General features: G+C 46.3%; 1 protein-coding gene across 1 annotated transcript; it reads left to right on the forward strand.

Annotated features, from left to right (window-relative positions):
- Positions 1-4,840: 4,840 nt before the first annotated feature.
- TMEM273 (transmembrane protein 273) lies at positions 4,841-27,959 on the forward strand. Its single transcript, XM_057736954.1, has 3 exons — positions 4,841-4,896; positions 26,878-26,931; positions 27,763-27,959. Exons 1-3 carry the CDS (start codon positions 4,851-4,853, stop codon positions 27,957-27,959), a joined length of 297 nt encoding a protein of 98 aa, XP_057592937.1. The 5' UTR covers positions 4,841-4,850.
- Positions 27,960-27,986: the final 27 nt, after the last annotated feature.

Here is a 27,986-nt window from a genome sequence, read left to right on the forward strand (position 1 = left end):
TCTCACAACAGTTCTGTGTGATAGAACTACTATTAGCTTCAGTTTATAGACGACAAGGCTGAGAGTGCGTAGCTTGCCTAAGATCACACAGCTGGCAAATGGCACAGGTGGATCTCAAACTCGAGGGGACAGAACCAGGATTGTCAAGGGATTGTTCCACCTGGACGTAGGTCCTTAGCAAGAACTCTTAACTGGGTGGATGGTTCAGGAAGAGTTGCCAGAACAGAGCACATCTCCGCCCTTAGCCCCCATCCCCCCATGTGCTGGGGGCTGGCCCAGAGACCTCAATATACGTGTTTGTTTATGGATGGTCAAGAAAGGCTGGGAAATACCCCATCAATTTGGTGTGTAGCCGGCACCTTCCTCCTGAGCTGGAGCAGATCCTCTTAGTCTAAAAGCCATGATGGTTTGTTCCCCATGTTGTACAAGAAAGGGGGCAAGCCTTTTTGCCTCCAGTACAGTAAAGAGGGTCTGTGGCCTGAGCAGACTTCCTGAAGGCCAGTCCTCTTAGAGTCCCTGCACATAGTACCAACTGGATAATTTCTCCAGCCATTCTTCTTACAAGGAGACTATATAATTATGATCCAAATCTTTTGGCCTTTGTCAAACTTCTGGGAGTGAAAGGGATGCTATTGTAATTACACAACGATAATGGAAATAAGCCAGGACTTGTCTGCAAAAAACTCAGCATATCATCTTCCTACTAATGAAGCATAATAATACAAATACCTATGTGCCCAATTCGAAATTAAAGAGCTAGAACATTACCTCTACTGCCTATCTGTGTATTCCTTCCCTTACGCCTCCACCTCCTGAATTTTGTGTTTATCATTCTAATGATTTTTTAAAATACTATTCACTGAAAAATATACGTGTTCTGTAGACTCTTTATCATTTAGTTTTGCTTGTTTCTGTACTTCATGAAAATGGTATCATTCTGCTCATCTTCCACAGTTTACATTTTCACACGTATTTCTGAGATTTACCTGAGTTGTCTCTGTTGCTGTAGTTCGTTCATTAACAGTTTTATAATATTCCATTGTAAAATTCATCATGAATTATGCATCCATTCTCCTATTGATGGATTTTGTGGTTCTTTCAAGATCCTTTTGTGCTATTTCACATCAGGCTCTATGAAAATTCTTTTCTGTGTCTCTGAATGTACAGGTGTAACGCTGTTTCTGGTTGTATCTCCAGGAGTGGAATTACTGGATTACACGATAAACCTTCAACTTTACCAGAGAATAAAAAATTGTTTCCAAAGATGTTATACCATATTTTCTTACATTCTCAACTTAACTTTAGCATTACCCAAGATTTTTCCCCTTATCTTCATTGAGGTATTATTAATAGACATATAAAAATTTGATACATTTAAGGTATACGACTTGGTGTACTGGTATATGTATACATCCTGAAATAGTTGCCACCGTCAAGCTAATTAACGTACTCATCCCATCAGTATGTGTGTGTGCCTGTTGAGAACACTTAAGATTTTTCTTAGCAAATTGTAAGCAAAATTTTAACAATACAGTATTGTTAACTATGTTCGAATTGCTGTACATTAGATCTCCAGACATTCGTCTAACTCATGCCTTTTCAGTCCTTCTTTTCTAAGTACTTACATCGATACATTTCCTTTTAATTATTATTTTACTTGCAGCCCACAAGTCTGATATGAGACATTGTCATTATCATTCAGTTCTAGCTGTTTTTAATTTTCATGGTAACCTCTTCTTTGACTTAGTTACTTAGAAATACATTTTAAAATTTCTAAACATATGGAAACAATGTATTTTTTGGTTACTGTTATCTAATTCGGTTGCACTGTAGTAAGAAATATGGTCTGTATGGCACCTGTTCTTTGAAATTTTTGAGAGTTGCTTTGTGGCCTAGTTGTGGTGTTATATATGTATATTTTTTAAAATTAATTTTGTATGTGTGCTTGAGAAGACAATTTTCTATTTGTTGGGTGCAGCATTCTATTTAAGTGTGAAACATCAAGGTGTGTTAAAAATCTTCCCTATTTTTAATTTTTAAAAAGCGTTTTTAAAGTTTTAAATTTTAAAGGAATCCCCTAGGGGTCCAGTGGTTAGGACACTAGGCTTGCAATGGGGTTTGATCCCTGGTCTGGGAACTAAGATCCTGCATGCCACACTGTGTGGCTAAAAATAAACAAAAAATAATAAATAAGTAAATATTAAAAAGCCTCTCACAAAGTTGGTGGATTTGATGGTTTCTCCCAGCTAGTACTACAGACACATCAGGCCTGAATCACATGCTCTGTGGCTGGTTCTGAGGTGCCGGCAGAGGACAGAAGCTTCCCAGGTATGATGGGGTGATGCTGGAGGAGGGGCAGAACCTGCAGAATATCAGAGCTGCAGGGGTCTTTCTCTTCTGATTGGCGGAGCAGGTTACCTCCCAACCACAGGTAATGTTCACAAACTCCTCACTCTAGGCTGGAGGCGGGGCTGGCTCAGCCCGGGTGTGAGCTAAGTAAATTGATTCCTTGATTCAATAAAAGCTATTGAGACCTTGTGCTGTGTCAGGCACAGGGCTAGGTGCTCTGGGCTCTGACCTCACAGACTCCAGTCTAGTGGGAGTCATCCCAATACCTGTGATGGAGCAGCCTCAGGTGAAGAACTGGGCATCTATTTTAGGGGCATGGGTGGGGCACCCTTTCTGGCTGGGATGGGCACCAGACCACACTGAGACTCCAATCACACCCAGGTACACTGGCTAGATGTGAGGCTATCTTTTCAGATTCTAGCTTATGAGACCATTTTGAGCCTCTGCATTTCCCCTTCCTCCACTCATGTATGTAGCAGATGCTGCATTATCTGGTCTCAGGAGGTTGTGGCAGGGTGAGAAAAAAGAAGTAGCTGCTGAAACTTCCTTTCGTGGGTTTAAATATGAAAGGTTAAGCCCTGGAAGAGGTCTCGAGAGGTATCTTAGAGCAGAAGATACACACTGGTGTTTAGTTTGACCTGTCGCATGTGAAAACATTTTAAAATTGCCCCAAATTGGAAAGTCAGTGATTTGACATCAACCTGCCACCTCTTTGTGACCTGAAAGCTCTGGGCCTGCTTGCAGCTCCGCGGGTGTGTTTCCCGTGACCCCCGCTATTGCCCGTGAATTACTAGGTCTGCACTGGCATTTTCTTACAGTTCGCTTAGGGGAAAGTGAAATATTTCCCCAACACATGTCTCCATTAAGTGGATAAAGATTTTTAAAAGGCCATATGTTTCAGGAGAAGCAAGGGAGAGTATGTTTCCTGGGACAGGTGAAGATTGAGCCAAAGTGTTTAATAAATAAAATAAAAATGTGTCCGGGTAAAAGGATGAAACTTTAAGGCACCAAAATGAAGCAAACTCATTTTCCAGGAAGAGCCTGCTCCACTCACGCAGAGACTCAGGAGCAAAAGTAGCTGTTCTGAAGGGGCCCAATCTGTGGGTGTCAGTGGCCACAAGTGCAACCTGATGCTCTCTGGCTAGACTGCTGGACCTCGGTGGGGGTGGTGCCCACCCGTGGAGGGCACAGCGCAGTGTGAGGAGCACAGGCTGCAGGCTGAAGGCCTGGGCTCAAAGCCCAGCCGCGTGGACCTGGGGGTGCCATGCATGTCTGTGGTGTAGCTTCCTCCTCTGTCAAAGGAAGGCCAGTGCTAACACCTCACTCATAGGGCTGTGATGGGGATCAAATAAATTCACATTCGAAGAGTGTGCCGAGCGGGCCTGGGGGCCAGTTAGCTGTGTTAGGGATTTGGCTGAGGGAGCCCAAGAAAAAAAAAGAGTTCAGTTTCTGCCTGGATGAAGCTCAACAACTGTCAGTAAGTTGATTTACGTTTTAGAAAGTGACATTTCTTGGACACTGGAGTTGGTGGCTCGACAGTCAAGGAGAAGTACAGAAACATGTGGCCCCAAATCTGCGGGTTGAGCCTGTGAGGACAAGGAGCGGTCCTCTGGGATAGGGCACTTGACCTGGGATCTGTGAACTTGGATGGGAAAAAGTTTACATCTCTGTCCTCTAAGCTCTAATGGAAACTTAGCATGTTCTGCTAATGCGCGTGCAGCCAACAAGCCACAGTGCTATTACCACATGGGTGATTTTATTACTAGTGGGAGCTGTGGGTATCTCCATCCATAGTCCAGTTGTTAGAGACATCTCTCAATACCAGCTACATTTGTCATGACATCAAGATCGGGTAGTTATTTCACCTGCTGCTGGACCTTGCTATTTACTGTGTGGGTAAAGAAGCACATATATTTCTGTATCACAAGCCTATTTTCTAAATAGTTGGATAACTGTATTTCAAAATCACTGGTTTCTTTTATAATCCTTAAGTACTTTATTTGGGGCCCTTCAAAATGTATACTGGGAAGAGATCCATAGGCCCAGATGTAAAGGGGTCTGTGGCACGAAAACAGTGACTGGACCGCGCTATGGGCTCAGGGGCACTTCCTGTCCCTGCCTCAAGGCTGTAGGGGCTACTGCAGGAGCTGCACACCCAGGCAGGCCAGCTTTGCCCACATCCCTCTCTGAGACCTACCAGCTGGGGTCTCTGGGGAAGAATCTGCACCCAGCTGCACTCGGTTTGGTGCTGTGTGGGGAAGATTACAGGAGATTATGTTGGGTAATGACCCGTGCTCCCCCGACGCCCTCACTGTGGCCAGCTCCCTTTTGCCGCCTGCACTGGCCAGGATGACAGGGCCGAGAGGAACGGAACGGTGTTGGGCTGTGGCGGCAGCTTCCTTCCCCATCTGTCACGTGACGCTTAGCTCCTGCTCCCTCGAGTCTTGGGTCACATAGCCCGCCCTGCCTGTCCTTTGAGGAGCCAGGAGCAGAGCGCCAGCATGGGCTTGGGGGCCAGCACGCTGAGAGCCCTCCTCCTCCTCCTGGGTAAGTGAGGCATGCGGAGAGGGGGCTCACGCTACTCTTCTGTGGCAGGGGGTGCCTCCGTGAGTCGGAACCTGGGGCATGTTAGCACATCAGGGCTCAGTCCCTGAAGCACACGTTTCATTTTGGACAGATGGCTTTTCTCACTTTGATGGGACAGTAAGCAACGCCCTTGTCTGTTTCACTCCAGCTGCAACTTACAAATGCTTCTGGGAGAGCGGAGAACAGGAAGTTTGGACCTGAGACCTAGACAAATCTGGCTTTAAACGGTGGCTCCGTTGCTGACAAATGGAGCAAGCTTCTTAGACTTTCAGTTTCTGAACTAATAAAAGGAAGGATAATAATGTTTACCTTCTAGGATTGTGTGACAATTAAGTTAAATTTAATTAAGTCAAATCAAAATAATTACATAAAATGAGGAAATGTAGGTATGGAGATGTTTTTCTATTGTTAATGGTGAATCAGTCTTATTATGGAATAAAGCAGGCTCTTAGTTATCCAGAGGTATCTTTGTTTTTTAAAGTTGTTTTTAATCCTGTGATCAAAAGAAGGAAGAAGGGAGAGAGGCAGAGACTAATAGAAAAACAGGGCCAGATATACAGGGAGAAATATCAGGCCAGCGAAGCAGAGAGGAAAAACCTAAGAGAGATGGAGATGAAGGCAGAGTGATGGTTAGAAAGATGCACAGATACAGACAGAAAAGGAAAGAATCACACAACTTTGCAAAATCCCCTTTAACACCAACTGTTTTTTCTGAAAAAGGCAATGGGTGTCTGTTGTGTATACAAAGATGCTCTTTCCCAGAACTTGCACTGAGTCAAGACTCAGAAGCAAGTAGTCTGTCTTTAGATTTAATGTTCTGTCTCCGGAGCAATAGCCTGTGTCCTGGACATGGGTGAAATTATTCTCATGGGGAGGACTCTTTATGAAGCCTGCACCTGGCCCAGGAGAGAACAAAAACCTTGACCTTCAGGAGTTAGTATGTCAGACAGAGAGCAGCCTTGGCCTCTATCAGTTTACACGTGGAAATGGGCATGTGTAATGACTGACAGTGGCAATGAGAGGATGGCGAGAACCAGCATGCCAGAACTAAAGACGTGCAGGGCAGATAATACAAAGTGTGCCCAGTAAATGGCAGAAGGTGGCGGAAGTTCTAACCCTTGTTTCTGCTTTTGACTTATGTAGATACACAAACCACTCTGCCCTCAGGGGAAAAGTTAGATTTAAGAAGCCCAGTAAAAAAAATGTGCAAATTATATGAACAGGCCATTCATTGAAGAATTACAAATAGATGATAAACCTTTAAAATGCTCAAGCTCACAAATAATAAAAGAAATAATAACATCCAACATTTTTGAGTGCTTCTGATAAGCTGTGTATTCTTCTACATATTCTGCTCACACTTCACATCAGCACATTCAGTCCCCAAGACAACTCCGTGAAATAGGTCCCCCTATTACCTGCATTTTATGGATGAGGTTTTAATTACTTGGCTTTCAAATACTATTAGTAGAGATAGCAGTGATTAGGCATGTGTGTCCAGCTCTAAACCCCAAAATGTTAATCCTTACTCTGCCCAGAGCTTAGCCAGAATATTCATTCCTGTGCTCAGTTTTCCTATCTGTAACTTGGGGATAAAAAAAGTGCCAACCTCATAGGTTGAGAGAATTCAATCTGTTATCACATTTAAAGAGCATAACCAGTATCTAACGTGAGGTGAGCACTCACTATTGAATACTCAGGACACTGGATTCTCTGAAGACTATCTGGCAACTTGTAGCAAAATTTAACAGGATGCTATTGAGCACTGCTGATCACAGCGAAAACCAGAAACTAGTGATTACCAGTCAGAATATGGCTAAATCAGTTATGCTCTAACATTTCCAATGATATCCAATAAGTTTAAATGGAAGACAACTTTCTCAGAACTGGTATGGATAGAAGAGGAGACAAAGTGATAGTTACAGAGTTATAGTTATGTAGTTATATTTTGCATATGTTTTCTTGCCTTTCCAAAAATTGACTGGAAGGAAATCTAGCAAATGATTAATAGTATCCTTTAACTCTTTTTAAGAAATAGGATTATGGGGCATCTTTTAGTTTCTCAGTATTGGAATTTTTCATTATGATTGTATATATCCTTAATTCCAATAAATAAATTTCTATGAAGAGAAAAATAACATAACAGCCTATTGAAAGGCGTAAGAAAAAAGTGTGCATTCCCTTTATGGACTGGTGACAGGGACCTGGGGATTATCTAGTGTAACCTGCTAATAGATGGCCTGTGAGGGCAGGTAACCAAGCCAGTTACCCCAGGATGTATGAAGAACTGTGTATGAGAGGGCTTTCAGGGACACAGCGGGGAAGAGAGGCATCTCCACCTTGTCACCTTGGTGATGTCCAGGCTTGCCTGGACCCAGGAAGACAGACTAGGTCCACTACTTCCCATACATGGAGTAGCTGGAGAGTTTTTGAAAAACCAGTTCTCGAATATTTTGAAATTATTTCTAAAACTTAGATCCATGTAACAAACATTCATGGACCCAACACCCTGAATCAACACATTGAAAAATGTGGTTGTTATGTTAGATACCTGTATTTAAAAGGAGATGGATAAATCAACACCTCCGTCAAAGAAGCAGAATGTCAGAGATGGAGTTAAGCCCTTTGGTTCACCTCCTCTGTTTTGTTTTCCTCCCTCTCTCTCCAGAGGAAGCAGCACCCCTGCTTTGACTGTGCTTCCTTCCTGTGTTGTTTTCTAGGTGTTAAAAAAGGCTGACCTGAATGCCACCATTGCATAGGTGGCATCTGTGTCATCTACCCATGCTGAGCCTATGAAGCAAGTGTATTCATTCTCACAATCTATATGATTTTGTTGAAACACCACATCGGAATTTCATTATTCATTCCAGTACTGACCGAATTTAAGTTATTTCTAACTTTTCTCACGACGGCTGTAGCTGCAATGAGCCTTCTTGGTCCTACCTCCTAGAACCTACGCGCAGCTGTTTCCCTAGGAGGCACACCTGGAGAGGGGTTACTGTGCCGCCTGCATGAGCAATTCTCTGCTTACTGGAATTGCTCTCCAGCAGTGAGGTCCAGATTATCTGTCCCACTGCAAATTCAGTAACACTTGCTATTGTCAGATTTCTCTCTTTTTTTTTTTTTTTGCCAGAGTTGTAAAATATTACTTCCAAGTTTTTAGGCTATGTGTTCCTGATTGCTAGTGAGAAGAACCATTTCCTGTATACTTATTAGACAGGTTTCTTTTTCTGTAAATTTCCCAGTGGTTTTATTTGATTATTTTTCTCGTATGTATTTTTTCTAGATATTAATTGTTTCTTTGGGTCATGCATCATTGCAAATATTTTCTCTTAGTATTATTGCTTTTCTTTTATGTTGGTGGCATCCATTGCTCTGCATGAGTTGTAAATCTTTTCCTTTTTGTGTGTTTTGTTTTTCTGTCGTGCTAAGAAACTTTTTTAAAAAACTTTAAAATGGTTGCATTTTTCATGATTAGGTCTTTAATTTATTTGGAATTTATTTTTGTGTATGGGCTAATTTTAATTTTTTCTATATGGAACACTGTTGTATCGTTTATTTAACCATCTTTCCTTTCTCTCCTGCTTTGCAATGCTTCTTCTATTCTATACCCATCTAAAATATGTTTAAACTGTTCATGGGCTTCCTATTCTGTGCTGTTTTTTGTATCTGTCTATATTGAGTCATGTCACACTGTTTATTTACTATAGCTATTCATCTTGATTACTTGTAGGTAAGATCCCTCCTCCTCCATCTCCTCCACTTCTTCTTCCTTCTGCTCTTTCTCTTCCTTCGTCTTCTTTTTCTTCTTTTGCAGCTTAAACTCATTTGGCTCTTACCACGCCCTTACGTAGGGTAATTGCATGCGTTCCTTGAAAGCATCATAAGCCCACTTCCTGAGATCTGATTCTGGGTATGGTGCTGCTCCCAGCACATCTATGTAGACCTCATTCATTTCTCACAAGTAGCCCACAAGGTAGATGCTCTTATTACCATCATCATCATTATGCCCATTTCACAGATGAGGAAACTGAGGCACACATCAATAAGGTTGCTTACCAGAGGTCATAGAGTAGGTAAGCAAGAATGTTGGGATTCAAATGGAAGCATTTTGATGCCCAAAGCATATATTTTTAGCCTGTCAGTCAAGACTAGAAAGTGGTATCATCATGCAAAAACTGGCATGATTTTTCAAACTATTCTTTCAATTTTTTTATTTCAAAATAATATCAACCCTAAGAAAAGTTGCAAAAATAAGAATAGTACAAAGAATGTGTGATTTACTGATTTCTTAAACAAATTACCTCATTTACTTTTATCATATGGTTTCCCTCTCACTCACTCTCTCTGAAGATAGGGAGAACATATGATAAAGCAAATGTGGTTATATCTATATCTGTATTTATAACCTCTATCTATCTATATGTAAATATAGCTATATTTTTATGAAACAAATTTGTTTTATAAAACAAATACAACTGTTAGGCTGCATCTATTATATACAATAGATATGCATATGTATATATACATATAAACAGAGAGAGAAAGGGAGATAGAGATTTTCTTCCTGAGCCATTTGAGATTAAATGATACACATCATGTTTTGTAAAGCTCTAAATACATTAATGTGTATTTTATAAGGACTGGGGATAATCTCTCACATAACCACAGTCCCAGTACACTTATCAACTTCAGGAGATTTAACATTGACAAAATACTTTCACATAATCTATCACAGTGCAGTATTTACAGGGGACCCAACAATGTCCTTCACAGCTTTCACTGCATCTCAGCCAAGGAGCCAGGGCGGAGGATCAGGTGTTGTGTTGGGCATCCTGGTCTCTTTAGCTTTCTTTAATCTGGAACATCTCCACAACTTTTGTTTACTGTTTATGACACTAATGTTTGAGAAGCTCCCATCCCCCTTTTTTTCATGGGACTTTCCTCATTTCGGGGTTTGTCTGATATCCCAGTGATCAGATTCCTGGGGTCTGTCCCCCACCCAAAAACACCGTAACTGATCTTGTGTCCTCAGGGTTTTTCTCACATAGGGAGGCATAGGACAGCTTCCTGAGAAAGGCTGATGTGCTTTGGACATAGTGATAAAAGACTTACAACTAGGTTTTGGATTATAGTTGTCACAATTCTAAATAAATTATTTGCCACTTAACTACCAACCAATCAACATTTTAAAATTTTGTTAAAATATTGCTCTAAGAAGAGCTATTGAAAATATCTGGTGAAAGTTCCAGGCATTTTATTAAAGGTTTGCACTCTCCTTTTTAAAAAGCTGCCGTATAAAATATTCCTGTAGACTGTAATTCCTACTAAAATGTCAGCCATCTGTCTTCGTTTTAATTCTGTTGGAAAGCACCCGCTGAAATCTATGTATTATTATAATCATGATAATAAAAGAAATACAATATCACTTTAATTATGTTCCAGTGCCTAAAACATTCTTCACTGAAGGAGCCAGAGTTATTGAAGAGAGCAGAGGCTTTTCTCCTCGCTTAATTTATAATGAAAAGATGGCAGAGGCCGGGGTAAAGAGAATTAAATTTGTTTTTATCTTACAAGTCAAAGTCATCACTTTATTCCTTGGCTCTTACTCCCTGAGATCTTTGTAAAAATCTTTCCTGACAGCTTTTCCCCTGTCCCAGATTCCTGCCAAGACAATGGTTCAGAATCGTGTGGTGTGTGGATTCCACTGAGAAAGAATTCCTGCTGTGTCAGTTCTCTTGACTGTGTAACAAATTACCACAAATATAACAAAAAAAACCACCATGCACTAGAGTCTTTCTCAGAAAATGCGCAGAGGGTAAAGCAAGGCACTAGGACCCCAGGAAGCCAAGGAGAAGTCTCTGGATAGAGTAAGATTTCTCTTCATGATTTTTACCCATTTTCTAATTCAATTGCTTTTTTTTTCTCTCCTTTAGTTCTGTAGAATCTTAAGAGTTCTTAATATATTTTGGCCTTGAGTTCTTTGTCAAATATGTGATCTGCAAGTAGTTTCTCTCAGCCCCTAGTTGGTTTCCTCATCCTCCTCACAGGGTCTTTCACAGAACAAAGGTATTTAATTTTAATTAAGTCTAATCGACTGATTTGTTTTCTTTTATGGCTCATGCTTTTGATAGTGTGTCTGAGTTTTCACCAAGCCCTAAATCTCCAAGATTTTATTTTACATTTCCTTCTAAAAGTTATATAGTTTTATATTTTGCATTTAAATCTATGATCCATTTTGAATTCATTTGTGAATTTGTGTCAGAGTAATTTTTTTCTTTTTCTTTTTTTTCTTTCTTTCCTTCCCTCCCCTCCTCTTTCTCTTGCTCTCTCTTGCTTTCTTGCTTTCTTTCTCCTATGGATATCCAATTGCTCCAGCACCACTGGTTGATACAAAGATTCTCCCTGCATTGAATTGATTTTACTTGCTCATCAAAAATCAGTTGGTCATACTTGTGTGAACTATTTCTGAGTAATCTTTTCTTTTCTATTGATGTATGTGTCTGTCCCTCTGCCAATACCATACAGTATTGATTTCTGTAGGTATATAGGTTCCACAATAGTAGAGTGATCCTTCCTGCTTTATTTTTCCTTTTCAAAAAAAAATCTTAGCAAGTCTAGTTCCTTTACCTTTCCGTGTAAATTTTAGAATAATCTTATCTATATCGACAAAAAATCTGTGCTGGAATTTTGATAGGGATTACATTACATCTATAGATCAATTTGAGGATATTTGACATCTTTATTATGTTGAGTTTTCCATGAAGTCAGTATGTATTTTTATTTATTACGATGCTTTTCTAATTTATTACGATGCTTTTCTAATTTCTCAGCATTGTAGAGTTTTTAATATATGAGACCTGTATATGTATTATTAGACTTGCACCTAAGTATTTTTTGAGTGATTATAAATTGTATGGTATTTAAATTTCTCCTTTCTGAAAAGTATGGCTTTTATTTTCTTTTCTTGTTTTATTGGATTGGCAGGAACTTCCAGTACTATGTTAAACAGGTGTATTCTCTTAGTGGGAAAATATCGCGTTTTTCACCATAAAGTATAATGTTAGCTGTATGGTTTTTTGGGTAGATATTCTTTACCTAGTTGAAGAAATTTCCCTCTATTCCTAGTTTCTGAGAGTTTTTGTCATGAATGGGGGTAGAACTTTGTCAAATACTTTTCTTGCATCAATTGATATGGTCAGGTGATTTTTCCTTTGTTAGCTTGTTAATACATTAGATTACACTGATGGATTTTTTAACATCAAACCAGTCTTGCATCCCTAAATAAACTCCATTTGGTCACTATGTATAATTCTTCTTTTATCTCGCTGAATTCTACTTGATAATATTTTGAATCTATATTCGTGAGGCATTCTGGTCTGTAGTTCTTTTTTTTTTTTTTGTATTAATTTTGTCTGGTTTTAATGTCACAGTAATGCTGGCTTCATAAAATCAATTAGGAAGTGTTTCCTATTTTCTGGATGGAACTGTGTAGAATTGGTGTGACTGTTTTCTTTACACATTTGCTAGAATTCTTCCATGAAACTGACCCTGCAGATTTCATTTTTTGGGAATTTGTAGATTATGAATTTAATTTCCTTAATAGTTATCGGGCTATTCAAAGTACCTATTTCATATTCGGTGAGTTGTGATAGTTGTACTTTTGGGGGAATTGGTCCATTTTATCTGAGTCATCAGGATTCTATGTATAGAGTTGTTCATGGTATTCCCTTACTAACCTTCTGAGGTCTGCAAGATCTGTATGATACCCTGCTTCATTTCTGCTATTGGTAATTGATGTATTCTCTCTTTTTTCCTTTGTCAGTCTTGCTAGAGGTTTGTCAATTTGATTGATCTTTTCAAAGAACCAGAATTTTATTTCACTGATTTTCTCTATTATTTTTGTTTTCAATCTCATTGATTTCTGCTCCTATCTTTATTATTTACTTCCTGCTGCTTGCTCTAGCTTTATTTTGGCTCTCTTCTTCTGGTTTCTTCAAGTGGGATATTAGAGTATTGACTTAAGTCTTCTCTCTCTCTCTCTCTCTTTTTTTTAAAGTCTTCTTCTCCTTTCTAATGTAAGCATTTTAGTGCTACAAATTGCCCTCTCAGCATTGCTTAAGCTATGCTTCAAATTTTGACGGGCATGTTTTCATTTTCATTTAGTTAATAAAATTTTTATCTCCCTTGGAACTTCCTTTTGACCCCTGAGTTGTTTAGAAGTATTGTTAGTTTCCTAGTGTTTGGAAAATTTCCCGTTATCTTTCTATTATTGATTTTTAGTTAAGTCCATTGTGATCAGAGAACACACTTTGTATGATTTAAATTCTTCCAAGTTTGTTGAGGTTTGACCCAGAGTATAGTCTATATTGGTACATTGTATATGCGTGCTTGAGAAAATTCATATTCTGCTGGTGTTGGGTCCTGTTCTTTATAACATGGTTGAATTTTTTAATATTATTACTGATTTTCTGTATAATTGCTCTATCCATTGTTGAGAGAGGGTTGTTGAAGTCTTCAACTATAATTGTGCATTTGTCTATTTTTCCTTTCAGTTGTATCCATTTCTGTTTTTTGTCTGTTTTGTTTTGTTTTGTTTTTTGCAGCTGTTGTTTCATGTATAGACATTTAGAATTACTGTGTTTGGTGGACCGCCTTTTTATCATTATGTAATATAGTATCTCTGGCCCTGATAATTTTCTTTGCTCTGAAATTTATCTGATATTAAAGTAACCTCACCTTCTTTCTTTTTATTCACGCTTGCATGGCATTTCTTTTTCTATCCTTTACTTTCAACCTACTTATATAATATTTGGAGTAAGTTTCTTGTATACAGCATTTAACTCAGTCATTTTTAAAACTGACTTTGAAAATCTGTTTTTTTAATTGGCAAGTTTGGGCAATTTACACTTACCATTGTTATTGATATGTTAGAGCTTTCAATCTGACATTTCATATTTTGATTTCTGATCATTCTCTGTTTTTCATGTTGCTTTTTCCTAGCTTCATTTCCCTTTTTCCTACCTTCCTACCTTACTGGAATCTTTTTTAGAATTCCATTTTGATTTGTCTGTAGTGTTTTTGAGTATATTGCTTTTCACAGCATTTTGAGTGGTTGCTCTAGGTATAATGTTATATATACATAATGTATCACAATCTACTTGTGTCAACATTTAACAGTTCACATGAAGTGTAGAAGTTGTGCCTCTGTGTCCCTTTACTCTCTTAAATATTTCTTCTACATATATTGAGAACTGTATCAGACGTTATCATTTTTTAGCTTTAGCTATCAAACAATTTAGAAATCTTCAAGGAGAATGAAAATCTGTTTTATTGACATATTTTTATGAGTTGTGACAGACACCAACAACTCAGCCACACCCGACCTCAGGCCACATGCTGCTTCCAGAGGGAACCCCCGAGGCCCTCAGCCAGTTTGCCTTCCCCTCTGTACCTTTCAGGATCTTCTCATGCGCATTTTTAATATAATATCTAGGGTGTTCTCTTATACTTAGCGAGAGCAATAGGGAAAAGTAAACCTATCCCATCTCCCCAGAAATGGAAGTCTGAAATGAGTTTTTGAGAACCTGGGGGGTGGGCGATGTGGAGGAATGCTCTTTGGGCAGGGGCTCTGGGCTACCTAACATCTCTCAGACACACATCCCTGATCCTAGAGACTCCTGAAGGGGAGAAATGCCCTGTGAGGTGAAGGGAGGAGGGGTGACCTCGGCAGAGTGTCTGTCTGTGGGGAAATCCCCCTGGTCCTTGCACCCTGGCTGACAGTGATGGCCGAGAGGCTCAGAGCCGGAGCTGACCTGGCTGACACCCTAATCAGCAGCCTTCTTCACTCACTCCTAAATTAAACCACTCGTGCTTCCTCTTTAAAGTCATATAAGCATCTCTGTCACACCCAGACCCTCATTTATCCACCAGAATTGCTCAAATTGCTCCTTTTATTAAATTTGATTCCATTAAATAACCGGCTAATGGTTCTCAGTAAGATGAACTGGGCTCATGCGCTCCCTCTTGTCTGAATGAAACAGATGAGCAGCTGGGGAATTTCTGCCTGGAACCTGGCTGCTCCCACCCCAGAGGCTTGGGCAAACCCTTGGGCCATGTCATCAAGGAGTTGATGTCCATGGATCGAGGTGAAGGAACTAGAGCTGGGCCCACGGGTTATACCACATGGACGTTGGGGCTTTCCCTTACATTAAGGAAATAATGATTTTTCACATTTTGTGTCCCAGACTCTGCTGGGACACAAAATGTGAGTGAGGACCCAACCTGAAGGAGCTGACAGTCTATGGAGAAGACAGTTGCAATGTGGTAGATTAGGTGCTGAATGAAGGAGCCTGGAGGGAACAGAGGAGGAGCTCTTGATCCAAACTAGGTTATCCAGGAGGGCTTCCTGGAAGAGGAGTTTTGCTGAAAGCAAATTGATTATGCCTCTGCCTGTTTGAAATCCTACAGCAGCTTCCCACTGCAGCCAGGACAGACAAGCGTTTATGTGGCCAAAGGGCCTCCCTAGCCCTGTCATGTGGCCCATCCCAGGGCTCCTGCTCCCCAACCCCACAAATATCTGCCAGGTTCTTGTCCAGTCTCCAGGCCTCCTCACATACTCTCTCTGTTGTGTAGGATATGTGTCCTCCCCAACCCCAGGACCCCAGAGATGTTCTCTCCCAGTGCTCCTGACAGTCCTAACAGCATTCCTGTTTCCATGTGTGTCTGTTTGGGACATACATGGAAACTCTCAGCCACACTGTCACACTGGTCAGGGCAGGGATCTGGTCTTTCAGGCCACCGCTCAGCTAGTGCCCAGTAACTGCACTTGTTTGAGTTGATTAGTGCATGAAGTAGAAGCTCAGCTTCTAGGAGGCAGTCTGCAGGAGCTGTGAGTAGGGACGGATCTGGTTGGCCCAGGAGAACTGCAGGAAGAGCAGCGCAGGCTGGAGAGGGGTGTGAGATGAGGCCTGGAGGTGAGCTGAGACGGCCTGGGTGAACCTCAGAAGAAGCTGGTCTTACCCTGAGGGCATTTGAAGCAGCCCTTGAGGAAAAGGCCCCCACTACCCCCCCCAATCCCTGGCTAGTGTAGCAGGCAGGCTGGAGGTAGAGAGACTTCCTAGCAGAGAGAAGACAGGCTGGATGTGTCTAGCGCCTTGCCAGCAGGGTCTGTACTGGCTTCTGAGGCCACGTGACACACTCACATCAGCTTCCCCACAGGAAGTAGCATGTGGCCTGAGGTCGGGGTGTGGCTGAGGTGCTGTGTCTGTCACAGCTTGTACCACAGAAGACAGCGTTGGATGGGCAGGCCTGGGGCTGTGCAGCAACAGCCCTGGGCAGCTAAGCTGACCCAGGGAAGGCTCTGGAGATGCTCAGAGACGGTCCCCGAGGTGACCTTGGGGTACGAAGAACAGAGCCCCTCCCTACAGAGCTGTCGATGAGCCCTAGTCACTGAGCCAATGACACGCTAAGAACCTTGAGTCCACCTGGAGCCACAGTCCGCCTTGTGTGCTGACCCGAGACTCTTCCAAGGAGCCTGGCCAGCCCAGGTTCAAACCCCAGAGCGTTCTTGTTCAGCTGTGGGACCCGACAGGGCATGTCACCTGCTGGGGCTTCCCTGTGAAGGGAGGGCTATGGTCCCCAAGAGAGGCCCCTGCCCCTACTTGGCTTCAGAGGGCACCCCATATCACACACACACACACACATCCAAATGCAAGGATTTTTTTTTTTGGTCTCATGAGAAAGTCTTTTCAGTTCCGGAACTGGGTCAGCACATGGATGTCAGGGAGAGGGGCACATATACGTGCTGGGCAGCTGCGTGTGAGGGGATGGGAAGCGTAGCTTGGTGGGGGAGCTAGAGAGCGAGGGAGGGGCTGCTTTTATTTCCATGACCAAGGGCATTCCTATGCGCACCCAACTCCCAGGTAACGGCGCATCCTCCCTCCTCCTGGTGGTCTGGTTTGGGAATATGCCTTAACGCTGCCTAGGAGTCCAGTGGCGAAAGCAAGGTGTCGGTTGGTGGGAGGCCCCTCGGGGCGTCAGACTAAGCCAGGCTTCATCCTGAATCCTGGGGGGTCTGGTCTTTCCAGGAGGCCCAGGACAAGCCCGACGTCCCCCTGGTCTGTTCAGAAGACCTTGGCAGCCCTCGGGGCCAGAGGCGGGACTGAGCTTCCCACTCCAGAAGGTGACCCCTGGGGAGTAGAGTGCACGGCCTGTGGCGGGGGCGGGGCGGGGGGGGGATAGTGTGGAGACGTGGGTTGGGTCCTGTGTGTGGTTTGATCTCTAACCTTTAAATATTTAGATTTGTGTCATGCCCTGGGTTCTGCACATGTTGGAAGCGGCCTTGAAAAAGATAACTATGGTGGAAACGCCCAGCACAGACCTTGGCACGCAGTAGGGCCTGATGATGGCGGCAGGTGGCTCAGGGGTGCCAGGCTCCCTGCTCTCATTGGCTGGGTGTGGCCGTTTCCTCTGCAGCATCACGGCCCCTTCCCTGAGGGCCAGGCCAGCTGTCATCCCATAGCAGCTCTACCCCCGGGCACACGCCCCTCCCGCCTTCCACCAGGTCCCTGAGGACTCCAGAGCGAAGCTTCCCAGAGGCAGAAGAGCACAGTATGAATATTGCATGAATAATAATAACCCCACCACTTAGCAGTTATACAACGCTTTCCTCTTCCACGATACTTTACCATCATTAATTAGTTATTCTGCACTGCTTCCAGCCTCCCCTGCTCTCTCTGCAAAGGCGGGCCCTGAGACTCGCTCCTGAAGACAGGCCTTCTGTGGTCCGAAGCCCCTATGTTGAGCGGGTGGGCCGTCCCCCAGCTGGAATTCCACAGCCTTCTAGAGGCAACAGCAGAGAACTGGGACCATCTCCTTTCTGACCTGAGCGCCTCCCCAGAGCCATCTCCTGGTACACTCTGCCCCCGCCTGTCCCTGGCCCCCCTGGAAAGCTAAAGACCCCGTGTCAAGCCGTGGCTGAGTGCTCACGGAGGATGGTTCCTGCCCACACTTCAGTCTGCACCCCCGACATGTGAGGGGATCCTCACAGCCACACTCTGTGTGTGGCCCGGCAAGTTTCCCGTGGTCAGCTCCACTGCACAAAGGCCATCAAGCTTGGAGCCACGAGGGGCCCAAGGCCACTGGCTGACCAGTGGTAGAATAGGGACTCAGATGTTCTGGTTCCAAGTATCATTGCTTCCCACCCACCATGGGGGCATTGGTAAGTTTCAAGCAGAGACATTTAAAGATGGAGCGAACCCCTCCACTGGTGAGTGTAGAGTTGGCTGGGTGTTCCTCCTGTGGGTCCTCTGGCCTGGGCCTCCCTGGACATCACCAGCCATCCCACCAGGGCAGCCTTAAGCTCCTCCCAGCTTCCAAGCATCTCTGACTCCCTCGAGGCTTCAGTGGCTCCCCTGCCAGGAATGATAGCGTTTACATGTCACCGCTCTTGGCCAGCATGGACTTGGGAGTCCCGGGGGGACCCTGCCCCTTTGGGAGCACTCTCAGGCCTGGAGCACCCTTGGTTCTACCTTGGGCTGGAGCCGGCTCCCTGCCTCCAGCCCCTCCATTAGCCTGGAAGGGTATTGATCAGTTTGGCTTCTGTAGCTGAGTGTTTTAATCCCAGTGTGTGAATCTTTAAGAATTAATTAGCAAAGATTGCTCAGGAAAAACCAAGTGGGCACAAGTTTTGATACTGTCTGGTCACCCACCATTATTGTTTTCCTCTTCATTATGAGGCTATTTCTGGAAGCTGGAGGTGTTTTCCCTTGTGTCTCATTGCCTCAGGTGGGCTCCTCCATCTTTCTGGTGGCCTTCCTTGGCCTCCTGCTTCCAGCTCCTGCCCAGGGCAGCCGCGTCCTGGCTCCTGTCCTGCCCCATCCTCTAGAAAGCCCTGAGAGCCTCACTTTATCTGTGCCCCCTCACTGCTCTGACCCACTGAGCCACCTTCTTTATCCCCAAGTCTCCCCCCACCCCTTGGGCCTCCTGGCCTTGCTGGCACCGCTTTCCCTGCGGAGGAACCTTCCCTACCTGCCCCCGTTCCCCTCTCCCCACCACCTCCGCTAGCTCCTACTTGTCCTTTCGTTTTTAATTTAAACAGTGCTTGCTCCAGGGGACCCTCCTCGACGTGCCCAGGCCGGGTTAGGTCCTCCTTGGTCCTCCTGGACGCTAACAGCTGTGTGCTTCTGTGTGTGAGCAGGGACTCCTTGCGTGGAATTCCTTACTCACTGCCCATCTTCCAGGATTCAGGGCCCACAGCAGGCCAGGCCCTGGGCCGTCCTGAGCTAGGTTTGGGAGTGGGCGGTCTGTCTGACTCCGTGTACTCTCTTGCCGCGGACGGGGATCTGTGGAAACCAAGGTGGTATTCCCAAGCTCCCAGGCCCATCATGGAGCTGTCTTTGCTTTGTTCTCCTGAATCTTCTGTATTCTTTCTGCTTTCCATCTCTCCAACCTGTGCAGCTCTGCAGGTTTGGGTTCTGCCCCAAGTCTAGGTGCTTTCACAGGAAGAAAGGAACGCCAGCAGCTGTGGGAGAGGAGTGACAACATCTTGTTTACTTGAAGTCTGGCAGTTGCAGTCTTTACTGAGACCAGAAGAGTGTATTGAGGAAGAACAGTTTGAAGGTGGTTTCTAGGTTTGTGAGTAGCGAGCCCGAGGCTCCTGCAAGTCACAGCCTTGTCAGAGGAAGGCTCTAGACCCCAGTGCAAACCTGACAGCTGCTGGGAGCAGGGGTGCTGCAGAACCCAGGCCCACCCAGAGCCTGGCATCCTGCTCAGGAGAGAACTGACACCTCAGTTCTGTGTTTGGGCTTCATGTGTCTAATTTCCAGCATCAAACAGCCCCAGAGAGGGGCGAATGGGCCAGGTCCACCAACCTTGTTTTCCTGAGAAGCCGATCTATCCACGAGCTCTGAGGAAGGAAGGGGTTGCCAGCAGCCACAGCCCTCAAATCAGCCCAGTTAGAGAAGCGTGGCCTGGGTTCCACTGGGACCCCAAGGTCAGCTTCCATTGCAGGGAGGCTTTGGGACAAACGGACAGAAAGAGCTGTGTGGGTGAGTCCTTTCTGTACGTCATGGTCTGAAGACCCCATTGTCAGGTGAGAAGAGTGGGGCCCAGGCTCAGACCATGGTGTGACGCATAATTGGGCTGTCCCCTTTCTCTCAGCGCTGCCAATCCCCTCTCCAGTCCCCTTCCCAGTGGGATCTGGCTGTGTGGTCCTTGGACCCGGGGCCTCAGGTGTATCCACACTCATGGTAGCCACGTGTCTCGTCTGTGTCCCACACATGTTCCATGAATGTTCCTGGTCTCAGAGTCATAGCAGCAATGCTGTCACTAGATTTGTTTCTCTGTGGTTGAACTTTACTTCCTCCTGAGCCCTTGTTATCACTTAGTACTACAAATTTGATCTTATCACTGCAAGCCACTTCTGGTTTAACAGTAATTTGGGGGTAACTTTCCCGTCAGTTCAAGTTTCTCCCCTTTCACCTTCTTCTTGCACCTCCCAGGAGGAGAAACTGAGTTCCAAGGAGTATCACATATCACCCTGGCCCTGGGGAGAAACAGTTCATGTGGGCTATCTGAAGTGTGTTCTTCGTGCCACAGAACATCCTGCAGGGCAGTACAAACAGGGCAGGGCAGAGGTGTGATGAGGTTGCAGGGGGGTCCTGAGCCAACAGAGAGGAAAAGGACTTTCAGAGGAGGTGGCTTTGTGCTATGTCTTGGAGGATAAGAGCTTTCCACGGGGACAAAAAGGTATTGCATCAAAAAGCAGCGTGTGCAAAGGCCCAGAGGTGCACAGGCTTGCTTAGCTTGAGGATCCCAGTTGGGTTTATTTGAGGCTGTGCTGCGAGCTCCTTGTTCACAACCAGCACTCTCTGCTGTGTGAAGGACCTACCACCTAAGTCATTAGGATGCTTCTGATTGCGGGTGACATTTGCTTAGCTCAGACAAGACTGTAAGGTAAAGAAGGTGTTTCCTTACTGAGGAGACTGAGAATTCATGAAGAGGTGCTTCAGGCACAGCTGGATTCAGGGGCTCAAAAGCTATCTTGGACTTGGTCTCAGCCTGACCCTCTTCTGTGGGGGCTTCAGTCTCAGCAGGTTCCCTCCACCCTGTGGGCCTCCCTCAGCCCCACAGTTACCAATTCCAGACGGCACTCCTCTCTCTCAATATTTTTCCCAAAGTCCCAGAATTGAGTCTTACTGGCTTGAGCTGGATCACCCCTTGACCAGTCACTCCTGACAGGGGAAAGCCATATCTGATTCATCAGGGACGGTTCACAAGTCCGCCCTGGAATCGGCCTCGAGGGCATCACAGGGAGGTGGCTCCCCAAAGGAAAACCAAGGTACTGCCTGCTGCCAAGGGGCCAGGGAAGGGAGGCGGGCCACACAGCAAGTGTCCACCCCCCACCCCCACCCCCTTTTCAGACTTCCTCCAGCTCCAGGAGACTGAGGTTTGCAGGAAGATGTCAGACATCACCACGACATTCTGATCTATTCTTCAGTGTAAATCTTGTCTCCCCGTCACTCTGCGAGCTCCTTCATGGGGTGGGGGGGCCGGGGTCTTGGATTGCTCTTGGATTCCCCTGGTCACCAGGGCTATGTGGAGCATGTGGCAGGTACTTCATTCCTATGTGTGGACTCTGTTAGAGGAGGATGGATGCCTTTTCTAGACATCTGAAACCCCTTCGTCGAGCTGAGAACATTGGAATTTATGTGATCTAAACTTAGGAGCCATTCTGCAATATTTAAGTTTCAAGATGAAAATGGCCAGGCATCAATTGACAAACACTTAGGGCAGCCTCTCCCTATTTTTAGTTCAGATACTTATAGAACGACATCTGCGTGCACGCACGCCCACTGCCCCACAACTGGAAACACACAGCCTGATTCTGCCCAAATAAGGGTGTCGAAGAGAGACAGCTCCCATGGAGGGTGGACCCAACAGGTGTGGACAGCACGGGAGGTCTGAATGACAGGGATGGGCTCTCAGCGGGTCAGATTCCAACTGAGATGGGGCAGGCCACCCTGCGCCTTCCGCCCACTCTCTGGAGCAGCCCTGCCACTGTCTTCCTCTGAAGGCTGTCCTCCCAGTCCTGAGGGGAGGGGGACCAAGGAGCCTCCAAGCCTCAGGACTAGTTACTCTTGCAAGAGAGTCCTTCCTGTTGGGAAACCACTTGCAGAGAGCAGGCTGTGCTCTGCAGGACTGAGGGGGGAGGGTTCGAGGTGGGGGCGGGGCGCGCGGGACCCTGGCTCTTTTGCAGGGAGGGGTGGAGTGTCAGGTCTGTCAGCAGCCTGTCCAAGTGGGGCATGAGATGGAAGAGCGACTCGAGACTCAGAGCCTTAACTGTGCTTTTGTGCACCTTAGAAAAAGGCACCGTCCTCTGGGCAGGTATAACCTCAGGTGGGTGGCCTGGTGAGTGTTCCTGGGTGTAGGGCTGGACCTGGGCACACATGGGGAAAGTGTGGGTGGAGGCCCTGCAACCTCAGCAGGCTCATCTAGAGGCAGCCCCCTGCTCTCTGCTCTAGGCGCCAGCAAAGGCCATGCCCCAGGACCTTGACTCCTGCTCTCTGTGCCCAGCTCAGTGTGGATGGTCCTAGCCGGGAGTGCCGGTGGTCAAGCCAGATTTGGGCAGCACTGTGACTACTACAGCCCTGTGAATCTAGCAGTCAGAGGGTCCCTGCCTGCCCCGCAGAACACCAGCCTTGGTACAGCCAGCCCCTGCTCAGCCCCCTTGGGCTGTCCCCTGGGTTTGAGAGACTGTTCTCTGGATGCTAAGCTCCCAATTCATGTTTGCACAAGAGAACCCAGAGAATTGCAGCAAAGAAAGCTCAGTGTGGCTTCCTCCTGGGTTTCTCATGGACCTGAACGCAGGAGCCATCAGGAGGCCTCTGACTGTGCTCACAGAGCAGCCCTGCCAGGGCCATCCATCCTGCAGCTACTTTGCGGAGCCAGGGGAAATCAGCACCGGGGGCTCGCTGGGTTCTGAGGCCCAGGAGGGACTCCCCCGGCTGATGACCCTTGCAGGGGGCAGGGGTGGGGCAGCTGGGCACGAAGGTGCTTCTGATGGATCCTCACCCAGGGGCTCCTTAGAGCGCAGGCGGAGATGCGGAGCGCAGGAGGAGGGCGGGATGGAGGGTTTCCCTCCCCGAGGAGGGGAAAGGCTGCCGCCGAGTGGCCGTCTGGCTGGCTAGCAGGAATTACGGGGATGGGATGTGGCTGGTGGAGTGCACAGCGTGGCCACTGCACGGTTTGTCATCTGCAGCTGTCAGAGCAGCAGCCCCACGGAGGACACTCACTCAGTCCCTGACCTTGGGCCTGAGGTCTGGGGAGCCTGTTTGGGGCCAGGGACTTGGGGCAGCCTCCCACCTTGGGGCAGATCCAGGACGGAGCATGGAGGGAGGGGTCTAAGGGGCTTGACCCTGTTGGGGGTGGGAGTGGGGACTGAGCTGAGCCAAGGATCCCTGCCAGGGAGGGGCAGAAAGAGCAGAGCGTTCAGGACAATGCATTTGGTGGGCAGGTTGATGAAGGACGCTGGGCAGCCTGGTGAGGACTGGGTCCTGGTGCTGTCGGGGAGGCCAGAGCCCGGCTTTTTTGGATGCTAGATGTCCTTTCCTTCTCAGCCCGCCTGTGAGTGGTCTGAGCTTCCCCGGCAGAGCCTTCGTGTGTTTCCCTCTGTCCCCATGTCCCCTTGTGTCTCTCTGGCTCTCCGACTCTTTCCATCTCACTTTTTCTGATCTGTGTCTTTTTTCTTTCCCTGTTCAAATTTCATCTTGGGCTCATATAAACTTTTTATGCTGCATGGTGGTCAGAGTGATGGTCACCAGGGGAGGACCCCCTAGGGGGACCCAGCAGAGATGTCTGTATGTGAAGGGAGCAGGGGGAGAGGCTGTCCCTTATGGCCTCGCCCCATGCACTGATGCCCTGCCCTTTGCCCAGTAAAGGCGGCACAGGGTTGACTGGTATCAGAAAGGCCCCAGTGTGAGCACGCAGCACGCACAGCTCTGCGTCTCCGGCATCAGGCCAGAAGTCAGCTCCATTCAGTGGCTCTAGCAGCCCAGCCGTACCATGTGCGAAATACAAGGCTTTGTTCAATCCCTGGAAAGGTTTTCAACCTGGCTGGAGCAGCAGGATTAATGTGAAGAATTAATGTAAAAAAACCAATAAAGCTCAGTGAGAGCTTCAAAAAAACTGACAAAACCAGGGTCATGTTGTGTTGTGAGGTGGAGGTGAGTGGATGGGCCCCATGTGGGCCCATCAATGACAGAAGTCAGATTTCCAAGAAGACTTGTGATTAGAATAGGGCTGTGTACTTTTGTTTCAGAATCCCCCAGGGTGTTTCACTTTTGTTTCACACCCTCTTTGTGGTGTGTTTTTTATTCACCGCAAAGTGAGGCCACCAGAAAAACCCTAAACTCCATCACAATGGTCCCTTCCCCACCAATGCACTCAGAGTGAAGATGTCCTTGGTGGAGTGCCAGCCCAACCCCTGGGCAGCACTGATCGTGGTCAGCAGGTGTGGCCATGTGGACGTCTTGCTGCTTTGGTGAGCAAGTGCCTCAGCCACCATTGGCCTCTAGGAGGTCAGGACTCAGGAGGTAGACCTCTCTTGGAGCTAAGCTGGGGAAGATGTGGTTCCCCTCAATGATGTCACCTGCTCCTTTTTAGGAGAAACAGGGATGTGGCCTTTGCTGCTTCTGCCTTTGCCTGGAAGATTGAACCCGAGAACCAGGCTTGGGCCTCATCGTCCACCCATCCCTGCCTCAGCCCTCCAGCCCTTGGCCTTGATGGTTTTGGCAGCATTCTTTAGTTAGCTGCCTGGGATTTGAGTTTGCAGGGCATCATGGGGCTCTGGGTGCAGGTGGCAGGGCTGCCACTTTCCACTTCTCATCAAGTCTTCAGTGCCTGGGATCCTCACTCTTCAAATGGCAATGATGACAAAGTCTCACAGAGCTGTGGCTGTGAGTATTAAATGTGTTAATGCGAGTGCTGCTCCCAAGATCTGCCTCAGAGTACGTGGCCAGTTAATGTATTCTTCCCTCTACAAGGCCCATGGCTCTGCCTTCGCTCTTCTAGGGTCCATCTTCAAGGTCCAGACATGAACCATGTCTCCTGTCTCAAGATTTCAAGCCCCAGCTAGAAGAATGAGACCCTCCTGCAGTGTGCACTCTTACCATCATTCACTCATTCATTCTTCAAACGTCTGTTAATACCTCCTGTGTGCCGGGCACTGTGTCAAGTGCTGGCGGTAGAACACGCCACAGGGCACTGTGCAGCCAAGTGGGAGACCAGCCAGAGGATGCATCAGTAGGTTAATAGCTGAGAAGCTCTGAGGACAGTGCCTGGCACACAGCAGTGCTATGTAATGTTCTTTTTTTTCTTTTTCAAAGATATTTTATTCAAAATTCTCCGTCTAGGAGAAAAGATATAAAACAATGTGTACACATGCTTTAATAACTTGTTTCACTGTACAACTTGCATCCCACACAACAGTACATCAGCAAAAGAAAATAATTAGCACTTAAATAACCTATTATGTAAATAGCATTGTACAAGGGGTTCAACAAGGTGGTATCTGCATATTTTTTCGTGACTGAGCCAGAGCATCCGTCACCTAACTGAGTATGTGTCTTAAAATCGAGATGTCTGCACCTTTCTTACTAGTGATATGAAAGGCTAGTAGGACCTATGTTGGTTTTGGTTCAGTTTGGTGGGTGAGGGCAGAGGGAGTCTATCACTTTTATCCCTTTCTTATAAATATTTTTCCCTTTTATGTTACTTCCACAGTTTTAAATAAAAATATATTTTATGCTTGTGTATACCATTTTGTCAATACTGTTCTAGCACAGAATTATGTTAATGAGTTATTTTATAGCTAGCAAAATGGTCCAAACACATTAAGGAAACAAAAGAAACTGACTTAATTCTGACAAAGAAGCACTTAGTAAAATAGCACATCAGTAACGTTTCTCCTGCTAGTCCTCATATGATGCAGGCAAAGAGACATGGCAACAACCAAAACTATGGACAGGAATTTAAGGAAGAAGATACCATTCTTGTTTCTGAAAAAAAATCTCACTAGTTAGTATTTTTCTATTGCATTTAATAGTCTCTTTAGCAATAATGATTGCTAAATCAGAGTAAGACTATACAAGAGGAAAACAAGCTAAAAATAAGTGACTAGTGAAATCTGAACTTCTTCCAAGTGATTACATTTTCCAAGAAAAAAAAAAGGCACAGGACATACACATTTGAATTTGGCTCAAAAATAATGAAAATTAATTGAAAAAGTTGGCAAATGGTGTGGTCCGTTATGGTGGGTAAGTATAGCCTCCGTGGGGGCACCCAGAGGGGCAGCTAAGCCTGGTGTGGGACGTCAGGAGGAAGTGACACAGAACCAAGACCAGGCAAAGGATGAGAGGGGAGAAGAGGGGCTGGGAAGAGGGCGTGGCCCAAGGGCAGCTGGTCCTGGCCTGGGTGGGGAGCTGGACTCTGTGCAATCTGGAGGGAATGAGAGGGTTCCCAAGAGTGAGGAGGAGGCTAGAGAGGCAGGCAGGGCTCCGAGTGTGGGTCTCAGAAACCATGTTAAAGAGCTGGTTTAACTTCAACTACACCTCAAAAAAAAATGTTAAACTAAAAAAAAACTCATAAAATGAATGAAATAAAAAGCAGTCTTCTAAAGGGAAAAAAAAAGGATCTGGTTGAACTGAACTCAGTGGAACCTCACTCCTGGTTTTGCAGGGGGCTCTGATGTCCCAGCAAGGCTCCCAGACCCTCCACTCTGTGCTCCTGAGCCTGGTAGCCCAGCGGAAGGGATCCTGTGGCAGACTCTCCCAGACCCGCGGGAGTAGGTGGCTGGGGACAGAGGTTTGGCCCGTGAACCCCTGGCCTGACCTTAGCCAGAAGTTCTGTTCTAACCAGATTCTGGGTTTTCTGTCTTCACAGATGTTGGAGCAGCTCAAGTATTAGCAACGGGCAAACCCACTGTGGCTGAAACCGGTAGGTGGCTGCCCTGCGGATTCTGGGTACAGGGCTGAGGGGCAGGAGGAGGCACTGGGAAAGGTATGGGCAGGTGAGGTGTCCTGGGATGGGCCTCCTGCTGGTCATCATGGAACCATGGCAGTGTTCACCTCCAGGCCTGCCTGAGTAGCTCACGTGGACATGAGTCACCAGGGTCACCTCCATCCTTTCTCTGTGACTGCAGCCCTGAGCCCTGGGACAGCAGGCTCTGCCTTGCGTCCATGCCCTGGCCAGTGTCTCCCTCCACGTGCACGGTCCCAGCCTCTCTCCACCTCAGGGCTCAGCTCACAGTGCAGCTTGCATGCCTCTGGGAAGGCTCTTGGCTCCCAAACGGGCCCGCCCCAGTCACCTGGCATTCAGGTGAGCCCTTGTCTTCCTCTGCTGACCACAGGCTCCTCTAGACGGAGTCAGGGACCCATTCCTTTGCCTTCAGCGCTCAGCAGAGCAGGCAGTCAGCATACACTCTATAAGTGAACTGATGAAGGAATTCGTGAGGAAGGAAACAGGAAGCCAGAGAAATGAGCCGTCAGCCACTTGGGGGTGATTTCCACGGCTGAAGGAACCAGGGATAGAGTTCCAGGAAGAGGAGATGGAGTGTGCGTGTAGGGGAAGGGAGAGGATGTGCTCCCGGGAGAGGATGTGCTCCCAGGGGAGTGGAAAATTAGGCTGGCCCCAGCAGGTTGGACTGTGGAGTGTGAAGGTCCAAATACATGACTTTGGACTTCATCCTGATGTAAAGGGAGCTGTGGAAGACTTTTGCAGGGCGGTGACTGATTGAGACCCCTTGTTCAATTCCTCCCTGCCCTTCAGATATCAAATACGCCATCATCGGGGCCGCTGTGGGCTTCGCCATATCGGCCGGCTTCCTGGCCCTGAAGATCTGCATGATCAGGAAGCACATGTTTGATAATGATTCCTCCGAACAGAGAAGCACAAACGTGGGCTTTAACAGTAAGGAAACGATGATGCTCAACCCCAGCTCTGCCCTTGCCCGAGACAAGACGTAATCTGGCCAGTCACCAGGCATGAGGCCC

Source organism: Hippopotamus amphibius, chromosome 5 (assembly GCF_030028045.1).
Source record: "Hippopotamus amphibius kiboko isolate mHipAmp2 chromosome 5, mHipAmp2.hap2, whole genome shotgun sequence".
Taxonomy (NCBI): Eukaryota; Metazoa; Chordata; class Mammalia; order Artiodactyla; family Hippopotamidae; genus Hippopotamus; species Hippopotamus amphibius.